Below are 16637 nucleotides of genomic sequence, written 5' to 3'. Positions count from 1 at the left end.
TTATGTAGCACACGATTACACATAAGTCAAAGCAAGTTTGACCAATTAATTTGCGTACAAAGCAGGTTTGACCTAAAAAGTCAAAGTGCTGACTTGTGAAGTCAAACTTGGATATCTGTATTAGTTTTCTATGATAAATTCAAATTACAATTATGTACACCATCTTACATTTTGCTGACATAAACACACATTTAACTTAAAACTAAGCTAAGTTTTGTCTATAATACTTGTGAAGAAATTCTTCCTCCCCACAATATTCTTGCAACACTTTGTATACTTCCATGACAAGCTTCGGGAACCGGCTACTAAAATAGCTCTCGAATCCTGTTGGAACAGGCCCCAACACATCTCGGATTTCTTTAGGGAGCTCCCTGTAGTGATTCAATTTGTTTCTTATGACCCGTAACAAGTCACGAACGCTATCATACTTGTACTTTCTGTAACGCCCAATATCACTGAGGAGGATGTAATCCAACTTATCATCCCACTTACCACCTAAACCAGTTGTGCCGATGTTTTCTAGTGCTTTCAAAAGATCAGAATCCGTCTCACGGTCTTCCAATTCTACACGATCACTTGCGTCTCGGAGGAACGAGAGACGCATCTCGGGATCCCAAAATAGAGGGTGGTGGGGTACTTTTGCGGCTTTTGGTCTGCAACAACATTAACCAATATAATATCTTAATGTGTAAAACAGAAAAGAAAGAAAAAATTTGAAATCACAAAACAGGGGAAATGTTGTTTCAAATAAACTAAAATGAATTAAATATAATGCTAAAAAATGAAAGAAATGATGATTTAATCGGGGTAAAGACTATGTATGACCGCGACCAATACCTAATGCATCTTTTTATGCAAGTATATGTATACAAGTCTCTTTCAGGTAATGCAATATAGTCAGATAGAAGAAGACAATACCTTGTATTGCCTTTACACCATCTATGGGATTTCCTTACTTAAACACGGTTCTAAATATTTTCAAACAAAAACCGGAAATTACATAATTGTTAATATGGCTTTAGAAGATACTGGAGTGAGGACTGATTATATCAGCTAGACATAAACCCACCAAACCTAATTTGTGGTTCGTTGGTATTCAAGTTCCACTTGAAATCAAAAGATTACATGTTCGAGGCTAGGTATCATCCAAAAAAAGCTAGACATCCAAAAGGCTAGGTATCATCCAAATTGCACTAATTTTGACGTTATTTTACTAATTACGTGAAAATAACGTTAAAAGTGGCGGAAGGTTAATCAGGCATCATGTGGTGGCGTTGATAGCCGATAGACAAGGGCACATGCACCAATCAGCCGGTGTCCCGATGATTGAGTGTTATGTGTCTTATGTCCAAGGCTTGATTCAAAACTACTATCGAGCCGGGGGTCTCACCGGAAGCAGCCTCTCTATCCCTATGGGATAGAGGTAAGGCTGTCTACATCTTACCCTCCTCAGACCCTACCATAGCATTGCTATTGGTGGGATATACTGAGTACGATGATGATGATGATGATGATAAACCCATATTAGCAATTACGTAATTTCAGTGATTTTTTAGAAATTTTCAGAACCATGTTTAAGTAAGGAAATCCAGCATATGGTGTAGGGGCGATACAAGGTTTCGTCTTCTATCCTACTATATTGCATTACCTGAAAGAGACTTAAATGCATATACTTTTACTAAAACGCGCGCAATGCGTCGGGGAACACAAACGCTGCCAGACGCGTACACAGTTCGGTACGGATATAGGCCAATCGGTCAATCAATTTAATCAGCCAACTGGTTTTAGTTAACTTGTTAGGTTTATTCATTTCGATTGTCCGTTCTCATTTCGATTCGGTTAATAACCAAACCCAAACCTGAGCTAAATTTTTGCTTATAAATACATAAAATGATGACATAAATGCATGAATGGAGGTATAAAAACATAAAACGGAGGTATACAGCATGAAATGGAGGAATAACTTATAAAAGATAGAAATATATGAAATATGAATGGTTCATTTCGGTTTCGTTAATTTCAGTCAACAGAGGGGGCAAAAAAACTGATAAACGATTCAGTTAATTCGGTTTATGGTTGATTTCGGTTATTTTCATCTGTTAGTGGTTTGGTTAGACACTGAGAATCATGTGATATAACATTTTTTAAAAAAGGTAAGAAAACCATAACAATAGTATACTCAAATTAAAGAGAACAAATGCTTGTTTTTATGATATAATTTTCTAAAATGTATTAACGTGTGAAAAAAGTTACGACATTTTAAAAATCGTGGAGGTTGTTGGTTTTAAATAAAGGGAAAAATGTAATTACTATTTAACTAACCAAAATTTTGTTAAGATAAGAAAATTGAAGTGTACTTAGTGTTTGAAAGACCAATTTACCATCATTTTAGGGTTGTACACTTGTACATTATGCATTAAATGCTTAAAAACTCTTAATTTTTGGGTAACTTAAAATGCCCCTCTTATAGATAGATATAAAGATGCGTTAAGTTTATAAATAGATATTTAAGCTGCTAGACTAACTTTATTCACAACATGACTCAACCCAACCTTTAAAAAAAACTAATTTCTCTCTTTTCCGCTTACACAACCCAATCCAACCCAACCCAAATGTTCACTCTCATTAACAACCCAACTCAAACCATTTTTTATTGCATATATCTTATTTAGATTTTAATTTATTCTATAATTTTTATTATAAAAAATAAAAATGTTTACATCTATATTTTCAAAAAACTAAACAATACTGTTTTTTAGATTTTATAAAATTAAACAATTAAATTTCGTTTCGAACGTAATAACTTATTTGCAAGTTTTAACAAAAAAAACTTACCAACTCATATTAAAAAAATACATATTATTGAAATACTCTGTGTTTAATAAAAATTATATCGAAATGTTAAAAAAAAACTAATGAAGATTGTGTTTTTATATTTTTTTAAAAGGTTAAATAATATAAGTACTTAAACAAAAATCAAATGATTAATAAACCTAGTTGTTGGTAAATAAAAAAAGAAAATTCATACAACCACTCATGGGCTGACATGTGTCATACAACCCATGGCAACCCAAGCTTGTCACAGTGACCAGGTTGTGATGGTCAATTGATTTTTTTCTTTTTCTTTTTCCTTTTCTTTTTCTTTTTCAATTTATCATGGAAACCTGCCACAAAAGGTCACGGATAAAGGCGGTCTTAAGAGTTTTTACCCCAAAACCTGACCCGAGACCCCGAGTAACCCGAACGGCTTGACTAGATTAATAACCCTAGTTATAGAGTCTTTACCCCAATTAAAGCATTCATTTTTTAATAATTATTAGCATTATTTTTCAATCATTATATTTATTTTATTATTTTAATGTGTAAGATGTTGGAAGATATTTTAGGTCTTTGTAAGGGGGTGTTTGGGATTGCTTATTTTACTTCCTTATGACTTATAACTTTCATATAAAAGTCATAAGACGTTTGGCAAAATTGAAAGTTGTGAGGGGAATAGGTTTATAACTTATGAGAATAAGTTATAAGGAGGTGGAAATAAGGAATCCCAAACACCCCCTAAGTGCCATACCTTAACTCTGGGTCGGGATGTAACAGATTAGAGATAAGATGGAAAGCTTCTGGAATATTATCCACCAAAAAGAGATCTTTGCGGTCATTTACAATGTTCAAATCACGCTCAAGCATGTCACCAAATGGGTGTCGTCCACCAGTGATGCAGAAGAAAAGCAGGCACCCAAAACTGAACAGATCCACAGCACGTGTCTGTCGTTCATTGCGTAGTTGCTCGGGTGATTGCCAACCCGAACTACCATAACCTATACGTGAATGTTATATATGATTAACTTCCTAAAAACATGTCATGAAAGGAACACATGGTAGAGCATAAAAAGCAATTTAATTTAATACATCATGATTAAACTTTGCCTCGTCATAGAATTGGGTTTAAATGTTCATCATCATCGATCTCAATTTGTGGGACGCATGTGCTAGCCACAAAATTAGGGTGGCGACACAATCGGAAAAACGACATGAAAATTAACAGGTTTTGGGTTGTCACATCTGACTTGTTATTTGTTAACAAACGGGTCATGTGCAAGTTTACCATTTCAATTAAATGAGTCGTTTTCGGGTTGACTTTTTAGCACCTTTAATTTAAATAGGCCGACCCGCCAACCAGTTTAATAAAAAGTCTACCCGCTATCCCCCTTAACCCATTTATTACAACCCACCAACCATATTAACACCTTAACAACTTGATTACTACCCGCCAACCCGTTTTATACATATAGATAACTGGGTTAAAAGGGCCATGTGCAGACCACACAATTGTAACTTTTGAGTCCAGATTAGGGTTGATGCTTTTCACACAAATAAAATACACGGGTCATGTTTGGTTGAACAGTTCAACCCGTCAACCAGACACGATTGGCACCGCTACTCCAAATAAACGAACTAACATGATCATAACAGGTTCAAATAAACATCTTTAAAATCTGCAAAGAAAACTTGCCTGTTGTACTCTTTGTTAACCAAGACATATCAGAAGGTAGGCGCTTGCTAATGCCCATATCAGAAACCTTTGCATTTATATAGCTAGTATCTTTGCGTATCAGCACATTTTGAGGCTTCAAGTCTCTATGAATGATACCAAGTTCATGCAAATGTGCAAGTCCACTAACTGTATCCCTGCATTGTTTAATTCATTAATAAATATAAATATTGATATCTAATACGTTCTAGAAGTTTCCATTCAAAGGGAAAATGACTAACCTCATTACTTTCAGCAATTCTGGTGAAGGATACCCATTGGGTTTCCATAACTTAAAATCCTTGACCACTTCCATTGCTGGTTGCAACTGAACGGTTGAATTTGTTTGTGACAATATTAGATCATGTAAACTACAAATGCACCGCTCAAGAGCAATATAAACAAAATCTTGATCATACTCCACACCATACCAACGAACAATGTTAGGATGATGATCAGAAACAATCAGATTTTGAATCTCTTTTAAAGCAACATCATGATGCAACTTTACAATCCGTTTCACAGCAACGGGTCGAGCATCATAAACTCCCTCAAATACAATTGTACCGTTACTCCCCTTGCCAATTTCCTTAACAGAAACCAATAACTTTCCAATTTTACGTTCACTTATCTCAACATACTGAAGCCTGTTCATTATTTCCTTTTCGTTATTGACATCGAGCTTACTGCTAGCAGATTTTCGAGCTTTCTTCTTTTTTGATGTCACATTTTGCACTTTAGTATTGTTAATAAACTCGTTTACTTTGGTTTGCTTCCTCCTCCCAAAATTCCAGAAGTAGAAAATTAGGGCTATTAAGAACGAGAGACATGCAACCAGAAAACCATGCAACCACACATGAATACTTGCAAGAATCTCAGATGTGATGGTGGCATTTTTTGCATGCTTATCGTGAGGATTAATTGGCACGTAAGGAACAAGTTGATGCGGTATTTCTGGATTGAAAATTAAGGGGCTTGGTAACGCAGCGGGACCAGATGAAGAACTACGGTCATCATCTGGTTCAGGTAGAGCAAATATTTCACCAGTACGGATTGGCATTTTTAAGTTATTAATCAAGAAAATTAATTCCAATTGTCGAGGATCACGGGCTCGAAAAACAGGTGGATTTGACTGGCAAAAGTCGTCCAAATGTTCATCCCCTTTAATTCCACCTAAAAAGTTATTAGAACCACGGCATTGGCGGGAAGCCTCAAAATCAGCAAACATCAGATACCACAAAACATTGCCAGTTGTTGGTGAAGAATAAGTTAGCTCATAGTCAAACCTCTTGATGTAAAGCAATTGACTATGGTCAACAGGCTCAAAGTCAAAAGTGGTTGGATCCTTCCATTTATCAGCATCTTTTTTGAGAACTATGGAACCACGTTCGGAACTTGGACCCCCGTCTGATTTGAAAGTGTAAATGACACGGCCAGTTTGGGGGTCAACAAGGAATACAGTCGTCTTTTTAGACCCTATCAGAACTCCATCAACTGAAACACGTGGCGTTCTTCCAATTAATTCTTCAACGCCAAATGGAAGTTTCTGCAATAACAAAAGAAAAAGAAAATAAAAACCAAGTTAATTTAGGTTGAGTTTTATGACTTTATCTCAAACAGGTCAAAGTAACAAGTATAAAGTCAATGAAAGTCCTTACCTCTGCTTTGGAACTCAAGCCATGGACGTATAGTTGCCAGTCATCTCCACAGTCGATATAAAACTTATTATGCTGTCTAGAGGAGTTATGTTCATCATCCTCCAAATTAAGAGTTTGATGCGCATCGTATATCTGCGTGCCAGATGGGAAAGACCAGAGGATTGTACCTGAACTTATATCCACCTGATATAATGTGCCATCTGGACCAGCCACCAATATAGCATCGTATTTACTGCATGGCAAACAAGACATACAAGATATTATAATGACATTACAGATAGTCATGCAATTTGCTCACATATTGTGCTATAAGCTTCTATCATAAACATTGAAAGTGTATGACAAAAGTACACAAATAAGATAATTTAATAAATGTGACAGAAGTATACAGATAAGATAATGTTAGCACCAAGACCAAAGAATGCATATTGACATAGAGAAACACAAAAACTTTAAGAACAATATGCTAAATGGCTAAAAGTGCTTACTAACATACTAGCTAGTTACACAAGTACAATAAGAAAAACACAGGGCTGAAACTTGTCTTCATACAGATTTATTCAATCCAAGAGGAGTTGGTTTTATATCAGATTTTCATTTAAATATAGTAGCATATAACAACTCTCACATCCCGTCACTAAATAAGTGTCCTGCTTTAGTCAAGTCACCAACTCTCAAGGTTCAGCTTTTAATTACTGTGATATTAGTTGACTATAACAATTTCATAAACACATACAGCACTATTCTTGGTTTCAAAAGGCGTCAGAGCACAACAGCAATTATGCGACAAACCATGTAAAATACTTAAAAATGCAACAGCTGCTTGAATGGACAACATAATATACAGACCAACATATCAACAATCAAATAACCAAAAATTCAAACTGGGAACAGCAATTGAGGTAAGTAGTACAGTAATTAGGCACAAATGTTCACCTCCGGTTACAATTTACAAGCTGGTCGGTTCTGATGATACTTAACATTTTTTAATCCAAATGATACATCTGTTTGACTCAACAAGCTAGTAAATGCTTTATATGGATTCTTAACAGGAGGAGCATTGGTGGTACAAAAGTAACGTTTAGTTATTTATAACTGTCCAGAATTACATAACCTTAAATCAATCAATCAATCAATCAATCATGCCCAGTAAAATCCCACCGACAGCAAAGCTATAAGTAGGGTCTGGGGAGGGTGGGATGTAGGCACACCGTACCTCTATCCAAAGGAATAAAGAGGTGGCTTCCAGAGAGACCCTCGGCTCTAAGAACATGTGTATGAAGCAAAATAAAGGAAATCAAAGTTTAACAGTTATATAAAAACTACTACTAATTATAATAATATTAATAATAAGATCACAGTTTAACAGCTATAAAAAAGCTAATAATAATTATAATAATAATGATATATGTAAGGGAAATACCATTATGGTATGTGACCTAAATAAGTTAAGTCTAAGCCCTAAGGTATTCAATTCTCTCTAAAAATCCTTAACTTAAATTCTACTTCTCCACGAATTCCTATCCTCAACCATGTCCTCGGAGAGGTTTAGGTCTATCAAATCATGCCTAATCCTCTCATCCCAAGTCAATTTCGGTCGTCCTCTACCCCTCCTCCCCTCTATAGTAATGTTTTCTACGGATCTACAGGATTCGTCGTCTATCTTCTCTTTACATGTCCAAACCATCTCAATCTCCACTCTCTTATCTTGTCTGCTATGTTCGCCACCCCTAATCTCTCGCGAAACACAACGTTTCTTATTCGGTCTAGTCTTGTGTGCCCACACATCCAACGTAGCATTCTCATTTCTGCTACCTCCATCTTCCGCACTTGTGCCTTCTTGATGGCCCAACAATCTGTTCCATATAGCATTGCAGGTCTAACTGCCACCCTATAGAATTTTCCCTTTAGTTTAGTCGGGAAACTCTTGTCGCACAATATACCTGTGGCTGCTTTCCATCTACACCATCCTACCTGAACTCGGTGGGTCACATCACTGTATAATTCCCCATCGCTCTGTACAAATGATCCTAAATACTTGAACTTCGTTACCTGCGGGACCACCTGCCCTTCAATTGTGATCTGTGCGTCTTCATTGTCGTTTATCCCACCAAAATCACAGTGGAGGTACTCCGTCTTAGATCGGCTAATCGTTAAACCTTTTGTCTCTAAGGTTGTTCGCCACTCCTCAAGCCTCATGTTTAGATCTTGTTTTTTCTCAGCAAGTAACACAATATCGTCTGCGAACATCATGCACCACGGGAGAGTCCCCTGAATCGACTTTGACAACTCATCCAAGACTACTGCAAAAAGAAACGGGCTCAACGCTGACCCCTGGTGAAGACCTACCTCTACAGGAAAGAAATCAGTATCCCCCACTGGCGCATGGACACTTGTTTCACTCCTGGTATACATATCCATAATTATCTCTATGTATTTCCTGGGCACTCTTCTACCCTCCAAGCACTCCCAGAGCACCTGTCGTGGCACACTGTCGTAGGCCTTTTCTAGGTCAATAAACACCATATACATAACCTTAAAATGATACAAATTAATTTAGGTTGTTTAGGCAAATTAACTATGCATATTTAAGCACGTTTCAATTTAATGGTATTTTTTAATTGACGAGCGCATCGCATACATGATGCACTTGCAACGTGCATCACGCATTGGAGATTTGGACAAAACGCATCGGAGCGCATTGCGCAATCTAAAACCAAGCCACTGGAAACCCTCCATTGGCTTAACAAACTAAACCTTCTGATTTATGGATTATAACTGATGTTAAATGACATATTTGCCCCCATTGCCTACATAAATACCCAAGTCACAAGTTCAATACTTTATACTTCTTACACATCTTTCTAACAATGTTTCTTATCTAGTCACAATATACTATTTCTTTTGATCGGGATAAAACAGCCAACCAGTAGCAGAGCATAGAAGGGGGGGCGCGGAGAGGGGGGGGGGGTCAAACTAGTTTATTAAAGAACATTCAAATAATCCAACAACCTGCAACCCCTATTAGTTAGTTACTAGGACATTAATTGTGAGATAAACCTGCATATATCTACTTGGTACTGAGCTTCACCATTCTAGCAAGGCTCATCCTCAAAAGAAAGCTACTTGAAACACTAAATGCATTACTACTACCCTTAAAGAGAATAAAGATCAATAGATTTACACTTCAAAGTTTTTCTTAACAAGGCTTAAGTGAACTGAATAAAGAACCTAACTTGTGTTAATGGTTTATTGTAAGTAGAGATGTAAACGAGCCTAGACAAGCCCAAGCTAAGCACGTTTTAAATAGTTACTGTAAAAGTATCTTAAATTATTTATCTAATTTTATATATAAAAATGTTACAATAAAGGTATATTAAATTAAAATCATATAACAAAAAAGCTAGCTTAAGCTCGCGAGCCCGCTCAAGCACAATACACCAACCGAGTCATAATAAAATCTCGAACTAGTTTCCATTCAGCTCGATTAAAGTTTTTACCCAGCCGATCTCACGAGCAGCTCGGCTCGGCTCTTTACTAATTAACATGAAACGAAGCACACAACTTCTAGAGCTCGAGCTCGTTTATTAACCGAGCTGTAATAAAATCTCGAACTAGTTTCCGCTCCCGCTCGATTTCAAGTTTTTAGCCAGCCGATCTCAAGTACCTCATGAGCGGCTCAGCTAGTTTGCTAATAAACATGAAATGAATCACACAACTTCAATCCACTAATCCGATCTACCACCAAAACCCTAACCCTAACCCTAACCCTAACCCTAACAATCCAAAACACCTTCAAATTGACTCGAAAAACTTACGGCGTGGAGCTGATCTTCACCGGAAGCTGAAAGCGATCGAGAACAGAGCCGCCGGAGGTGGGTGCCGTGATCGGAAAGCTTCCGATAGCCGCCGGAATCACGGCTAGAAGACGTAATAGTGAAATCAATGGTCCTCGCATCATTCGTTTAGATGAATTAGCTTCTTCAACATTTTCAACATTTAAGTTAATAATAATAAATATTTTATGGTGAAAACAACAAAAGAAACGTATGAATTAATTAATGAATTACTTTGTATTAAGTACATAACTAGTCCTTTATAGAGGTAAAAATGCCGGTTAAAAACTCAAAACAAGTTTGGTTGAAACTAGTTCGGTTTGGTCAACAAAAGTTAAAGCCGGTTTAAGTAGAAATCGGTTTTTTGACCAGGTTACGATCGGTTTGGGTTTGGGTTTTGATTGTTTTCGGTTCGGTTTTTGCCCGGTTTCGGTTCGCTTAACTGGTTTGGAACGGTTTTGGTGGAGAAAATTATAAACCGGTTACGGAAACAGATTAACCAAAACATATCAGGTTCGTTTATTAAACAAACGTTATCAGACATAATCGGACGGACGTTACCGAACGTTCGCGAACACTATTGAACGAACGTGACCTCTATCCATGTACGTTTGCCCGTTAAGCTTTCGAAACTAAATCTTTTTGTTCATGTCCAGTGCGTTAATTAGACGGACAAACATAAACGAACTTCATGTCGAACGGACAACGTCCACCAGACATTCGGTTCGCTTACAGCCCTATTTACACGTTATTGTTTCAAGACAGTGCTCTCAATCCTTAAACCAATTTCTCCTTATTCAGTCATTCGACTTGCGTGTCATGGGTTTTAACGAATTGGATTCCAAGATACAATGAAGCAACGTGTGGAAAGCCACGAAAGAGAGATTAACCCGGACGAACTAGTGAGTGTGATATGGATTTCTTGTATACAAATGTTTGTTTCTAGAGCAACAAATCAATTAAAATGTGTGTACAAAAACTTGGTTTGTTCAATGTTCAAAAAGAAGATGACGGCTTCTATATATATTATAGGATAAGGATACTCTTCAACTTTCATGGGCGAAGTGCAAATCACAAAACTTTAAGAACCATCATTTTAATATAACAAAACATTTCCTGATATGCAAAATACCCTGAATGTTTCTTTCTTATAGATTCAATTCTTTAAGTTTTGGTTAAGTTAATGGCTTTTAGTTTTGTATTTGTGTCATATTATCCCAAAGTTAATATCACGATACACAACATTAACATATTAGTACTAATGTAGTTACTGATTTGATCTATTATAATACTTACTATGTATCCAACAAAGTTGAAGAAAGATTATAAAAACTGTAAGTCTAGCAGGTCAGATCGGACCATCTAACGGGTCAACACAAGTTCAGATTAAAATGAGCTTATACCAAAAGAATATTTGTGTGTGCCCTCGCTACGCTCTTGAAACAAATACCAAAAACAAAAGTAAATGATAAGTAAAGATAAGAGAAGAGAAGTTTATATAAAAACAAGTTCATAAACATCATGATTAAAACATTCAGTTAAATCATGAGCCGAATGCGAAGATGGCCCGTTACAAGCTCTACCACAGTGCCACCAATGTAAATATGTAACATCTGAAAGTATAAACCAGAAAACAACATATTTGTTACCAACATTCAACATTTATAAAAGTCCCGACAACAAGAACACACGAGTCTTAGGTGAGAGCTTCGGTTTCATCAGGAACAACACCGTTGCTAACGTCATCTGATTTCAACTGAGATGATACATCATCGATAGCAGAGTTCAGCTCTGCTATCTTCTGCGCCAATTTTTGACGTGTTTTCTACAATAAAAGTATAAAAAATAAATGTTCGCAAGAATCTATAATATAAGGGTTGCTTTAAATAAAAGAAAAGGAAAGGAAAGTTCTCTCTTTTTTTTGGGTTACAAAGCAAGATTATTGGTCAAACACAAGACTGACAAGCGGGTCGGGTCAGGTAACGGGTCGAAACATGTTCGGGTCAAAATTGTTTATTAATAAAGATTATATTGACTCATAAAGAACTTGACTTGCATATTATGAAAAATGTGTACCTCCAAAGCTTTTTCTTCATCGTAAATGAAATTAGGCAGCTTCTTAAGCAACTCCTTTTTGTCGGTTCCAGCTAGCGCCTTGCTTATCTGTTTACAAATACATAATAATCATGCATGATTGAGTAAAAAGCTCAAAACATGAAACAATAATGATAAATGAATTAACATTTTTATATAATATACAGAAATAAATGCATATTAATTTACTAATAAACCTGAGGGGCGTATATGCAACCAAGTGTGCCAAAAAGCAACCCCCCTAGAACAAAGCCACCAACGAAGGCACTCCCGTTATTCGATCTTCCATCATCACTGAATATACAAAATAGTAATCGACGTTATAAATCGTGTTTTCTCAATATGGAAACTGTTAATGAATATAAAAACATGAGATGACAAATTAACTCACTTAGCAAAATGCATATTTTCCAATACTAATATGATGTTTTAGTTATGCATTAAATCGTGTTTTCTCGATATTAATCGACGTTATAAATCGTGTATTCCCAATATGGAAACTTTTAATCAACCCGTTCACAAGTAAAATATGGTTGAAATCAACATCTTGAGAAACAAAACACTGGTCTTGAATTTGGTAAAGCATACAAGTTGCATGTAACACTCACCTGTATCCTGCTTTGACCGAGAGAGTCTGTTTGGGCGTCATCGATTTTAGATTGCTTGTGTGACTTTGCCCAAACGAGAATTTGGTGATACCCTGGCCATGTTTCTTTATAGAAGAACCTAGATTGATTTCACACGAAAAAAAAAATAAAATAAAAACCTTGTTCAAAGTAAATAAACGAAGAATGTGTTATGAATACTAACAATGCAGTTATGTATAATGTATTGTGTATAAGATGACACTAGCTTAACTTGAAACAAATTATGTACCATTTTGAGAATTACACTATTCTTTTTTACTTTTCAGCTCATGTGCCATACCCACAACCTACTTGACATTTAAGGTAATGTAAACGGGATAAATTTCATTCACCATTATATAAATATATTAAATAAAAATTTTATATATAAAAAGCTCGTTTAGGCTCGAACTCGTCTATTAAATAAGCCTTAATAAAATCTTGAACTCGTTTAAACCGAGAAGACTATACAATTAAAAAAAATAGTTGGGTACAGGGTTCAAGCCAATGATGCATCGCCTTTTCGTTTCCAAGAGACAAGAGTTAACTACGACTAGGATGGCAATGAGCCAGGTATGAGGTGGTTTAAATAAGCCCTAATAAAAACCCGAATCCGGATTCCAGCTCGTTTAAGCTCAGCTCGATAAAGATTTTTAATGAGCCGATCTCAAGAGCACACGAGCGGCTCGGCTCGTTTACACCCCTAAAAGTTTCAACTTTGCAAAAAATTAGTAATTCCATTATTTTGGCCCTAAAAGTTCAGAAACTGGAATCAAAAGCAGATGTAGCAAATGGCAGTAATACTCATTAAAAAATCGAATCGAGCTAGGGATGAGATTAGTACCGTACCGAAAAATACCGATACCAAAAATGAGCCAAACCATATACCGAATTATTTTTTCGGTTTCGGTACCAATCAGTAACAGAACTGAAAAATACCGGTACCAATACCGAAGACTTGAAAATCAAGTACCGGTATCGATAGTATCAATCGTTACCAAGCGATCAGTACCATTGATTAAAATACTCCTTAACTAAAAATTTCGAAAGATACCGAAAGCGAATGGTACCAATATCGAAAATCAGTACCAGTACCATTAAAAATACTAAAATATCGGGTACCATAAACTTGAAAATCAAGTACTAGTACTGGTACCATTAAAAATACTGAAAAATCTGGTACCGAATACTTGAAAATCGAGTATCATAGTACATGTACCGATTGTGTTGGGTGGGTACCGGTATTTGTTTAAAAATGGTGATCCCTAGCAATACTAATACGTAGGGCTTCTAAAGTTAAGCAAAGCAAAGCAATCTACGGATAATACAAACAATATGAAACAATAACAATAATAATGGAAAAAATGAAAAATACCAGATGATGAAAATGAAAATGGGTTGTTGGGTAAAAGGATCGACGAATTGGATAGTGCAGAAGACGACATCACTTCTTCTTCTTCTTCTTCAAATTAAATTATTAGCAACACAACACAACACAGATGTAAATGGAGAATTTGTTTGTGACACAGAGTTTACTATTATTTATTTCGGTCGATGAAATCGATGCTTGTTTTGTTAACAACAAGAAAAGAAATGTGAATAAATTATTTTCCGTATGTTTTGATAATTGATTAATCGGGTGCAAACGACTCCAACTCTACTATGCTTGAGATTAGCTCGCTTAACTTATATGGAGTTCGAGCTTGTTTGTGAGTATTTTTTTAGGTTCGAGCTCGACTCGTTAACTATTTAGTAGTTAGTTTTCATATATTTATAATTACTTTTATGATTTTTTTCAGTTACAATTTATGTATAAAACAATATATATTATTTTGTTATTTTTTCATAAGATAGAATTACACAGATTATTATTTATGTTTGTACTTGATTTCACTCGTCGTCCCTTATATTTAAACTTGACTTGTTTTGTACTTTACGTTTCGAAATGATACAACGTTTGTCCTTTGACCTTAACCAAATTACTTTTCTTCATTAAGCCATGGCATGTGCCTCGCACATGAGGGTAAATTGATCTATTTGTTTAAAAAAATTTAAAATAATTTAAATATTTTATATTATTTATTTCATTATAATTTAACCCAACCCACAACCATCGTCTTCTTCGACACCATGACCTCCCTCTCCCTTTCATCAGAAGCCTAACCCCAAACAGATCTGACGATGGGTTCGTTAATCGTTACTTAAGGTGGATGTTTTATAGAACGAGGAAAAAACCACCAAAAGGCATCGGTGACGGTGTGTTTGTATCGAAGGTGAAGAACAAACTAGTGCTTAGGAGAATGATGTCCAAGCCTTGCATTCGATACTAGATTTTACATAAGCTAGTCGATTGAAATGCAATGTAGGACATAATTACCTAACTAAATCCTCCATCAACCCAACATTTACAGTCAGATGTCTCTTTAACACATATATGTTACTCCGTATATATAGTGTTTTATTTTTAAGGATATCGGTTTTTAATATTCTCACATTTTACTCATTCGTTAATAACACTCCCAATTAATGATTTGTCTCCTACCACTCCCAACGTTCACCTTATTTTCTTCTGGCACTCCCGAACTAACGGAACAATAACTCCATAAGTTTTTTTTATGATGTGGCATTTTTTATATGACATCACATTTTTAATGATTTAATAATAAGAAAGCCTAGAGGACCCACGCTCACTTCCTCCTTCCACTAAGGCTCATCGTAGTGGGCGAGAAAATTGGGCAAATTGGGGCGATTTGTCTTTTAAACACCGCCCCTCAGGCGATAAAGGGTGCAAAATGTGGGGGCCGAAGAAAGCTTCTCGCTCAGTTGGTTTATGTTTTAAGTATTATTATAATTGTTTGTGTGTGGTTTATATATATATATATATATAAAAGGCTACAATACCATTACACCCGAAAAACAAAAACCTATCATTTGCTGATTGGGCGCCACATGACGCAAAACGCCTCATTTTATAGCCACTCTATTACATATAGCCTTAATAAACTAGCATCCATTACTTCCAACCCAATATTCAAAGTTCAAACACTTTCACCTCCATCCAACCACCTCTGTTTTCTCCTACCATCACCACCTACCTCCATGACTTTAAGTCTGCAAAGAATCCAATATCTTTAATCCAGTATGTTCTATTAATCTTTATCTTTTCAATATACTCTACACCATCTCCATCTTCAGAATATCCCTTCAATCCATCGACATACTACTCGATGTCGGTGGTGAGTTCACCTGGATCAATCACACTCCCAATATATACATCTCACCAAAGACACCAACACGCCATAAGGATAACCGTGTGTTTAATTTTTCATAAACTAAAGTTGCGTTCTCAAAACTATATGGAGCTATATAGCAGGTTTTGGATGTTTCCACGATTTTTTTTTTTTGCACTTCTAAACACAAGTAGTATGTGTTAAAATATATGTTAAGTTTATTTTGCCATTTACTAGGGACACCATGGGGTTTTACTAAAAAAACCCCTCAATATACCCCGTATATAGCTATACAGGACATATTGAGGGGTTTTTTTAGTAAAACCCCACCAACTTTTGTCTTATTATGTTTTTTATTTTATTTTTTTTATGTTTTTCCATTTTTCTTTTTATGTTTTAAGTTTTAGTTTTATATTTTAATTTTGTTTTTTTTGTTTTCTTTCTTTTTTTTTGTTGTTTTTATATAATAATTTTGTTTAAAAATAAGTGTTTTTATAACAAAAAATTTTTAAGACAATAATAAACACGTATATACATCAAACCAAAACATTATCATATACAAAACATAGAGTTTGTACAAAATAAAACAAAATATATACAAACTATAAAAAAGGCGTGTCGTCGATGCTGGAGGCCGTAAACGCCGCATCGTTAACATCAGCGTG

The 16637-nt window shown here is 35.6% G+C and overlaps 2 protein-coding genes across 3 annotated transcripts; both read right to left on the bottom strand.

Moving 5' to 3' along the window:
• Positions 1–55: 55 nt before the first annotated feature.
• On the bottom strand, positions 56–10173 carry LOC143532885 (serine/threonine-protein kinase/endoribonuclease IRE1b-like). The gene is made up of 6 exons (XM_077027804.1): positions 10005–10173; positions 6187–6418; positions 4771–6074; positions 4511–4686; positions 3569–3815; positions 56–653 (listed from the first exon to the last, which is right to left on the bottom strand). The coding sequence occupies exons 1-6, from the start codon at positions 10145–10147 to the stop codon at positions 203–205; spliced, it is 2553 nt and encodes an 850-aa protein (XP_076883919.1). The 5' UTR covers positions 10148–10173; the 3' UTR covers positions 56–202.
• A 1342-nt stretch (positions 10174–11515) lies between these two features.
• LOC143532876 (uncharacterized) lies at positions 11516–14308 on the bottom strand. Of its 2 annotated transcripts, none has more exons than XM_077027797.1 (5): positions 14117–14308; positions 12725–12838; positions 12314–12410; positions 12099–12185; positions 11516–11847 (listed from the first exon to the last, which is right to left on the bottom strand). In XM_077027797.1, exons 1-5 carry the CDS (start codon positions 14185–14187, stop codon positions 11719–11721), a joined length of 498 nt encoding a protein of 165 aa, XP_076883912.1. In that variant the 5' UTR covers positions 14188–14308; the 3' UTR covers positions 11516–11718. The 2 variants fall into 2 exon arrangements, with proteins under 2 accessions (XP_076883912.1, XP_076883911.1); XM_077027796.1 differs by having other exon boundaries at positions 12725–12842; positions 14118–14305.
• Between the last annotated feature and the right edge of the window lie 2329 nt (positions 14309–16637).

Source organism: Bidens hawaiensis, unplaced genomic scaffold (assembly GCF_021521415.1).
Source record: "Bidens hawaiensis isolate Kalapana, Puna unplaced genomic scaffold, B.hawaiensis_p1.1 tig00009567_1, whole genome shotgun sequence".
Classification (NCBI taxonomy): Eukaryota; Viridiplantae; Streptophyta; class Magnoliopsida; order Asterales; family Asteraceae; genus Bidens; species Bidens hawaiensis.
This window is presented reverse-complemented; position numbering and strand designations above follow the sequence as displayed.

Excerpts from the sequence above, each read along its gene's own strand:
- LOC143532885 (XM_077027804.1), bottom strand. The coding sequence starts at position 10,147 with ATGATGCGAGGACCATTGATTTCACTATTACGTCTTCTAGCCGTGATT. Across the intron at positions 6,419-10,004 it reads GTGAAGATCAGCTCCACGCC|TAAATACGATGCTATATTGG; the intron begins GTAAGTTTTTCG and ends TTTGCCATGCAG. Across the intron at positions 6,075-6,186 it reads GCTTGAGTTCCAAAGCAGAG|AAACTTCCATTTGGCGTTGA; the intron begins GTAAGGACTTTC and ends TTGTTATTGCAG.
- LOC143532876 (XM_077027796.1), bottom strand. The coding sequence starts at position 14,187 with ATGTCGTCTTCTGCACTATCCAATTCGTCGATCCTTTTACCCAACAAC. Across the intron at positions 12,411-12,724 it reads TCGGTCAAAGCAGGATACAG|TGATGATGGAAGATCGAATA; the intron begins GTGAGTGTTACA and ends TTGTATATTCAG. Across the intron at positions 12,186-12,313 it reads GTTGCATATACGCCCCTCAG|ATAAGCAAGGCGCTAGCTGG; the intron begins GTTTATTAGTAA and ends ATTTGTAAACAG.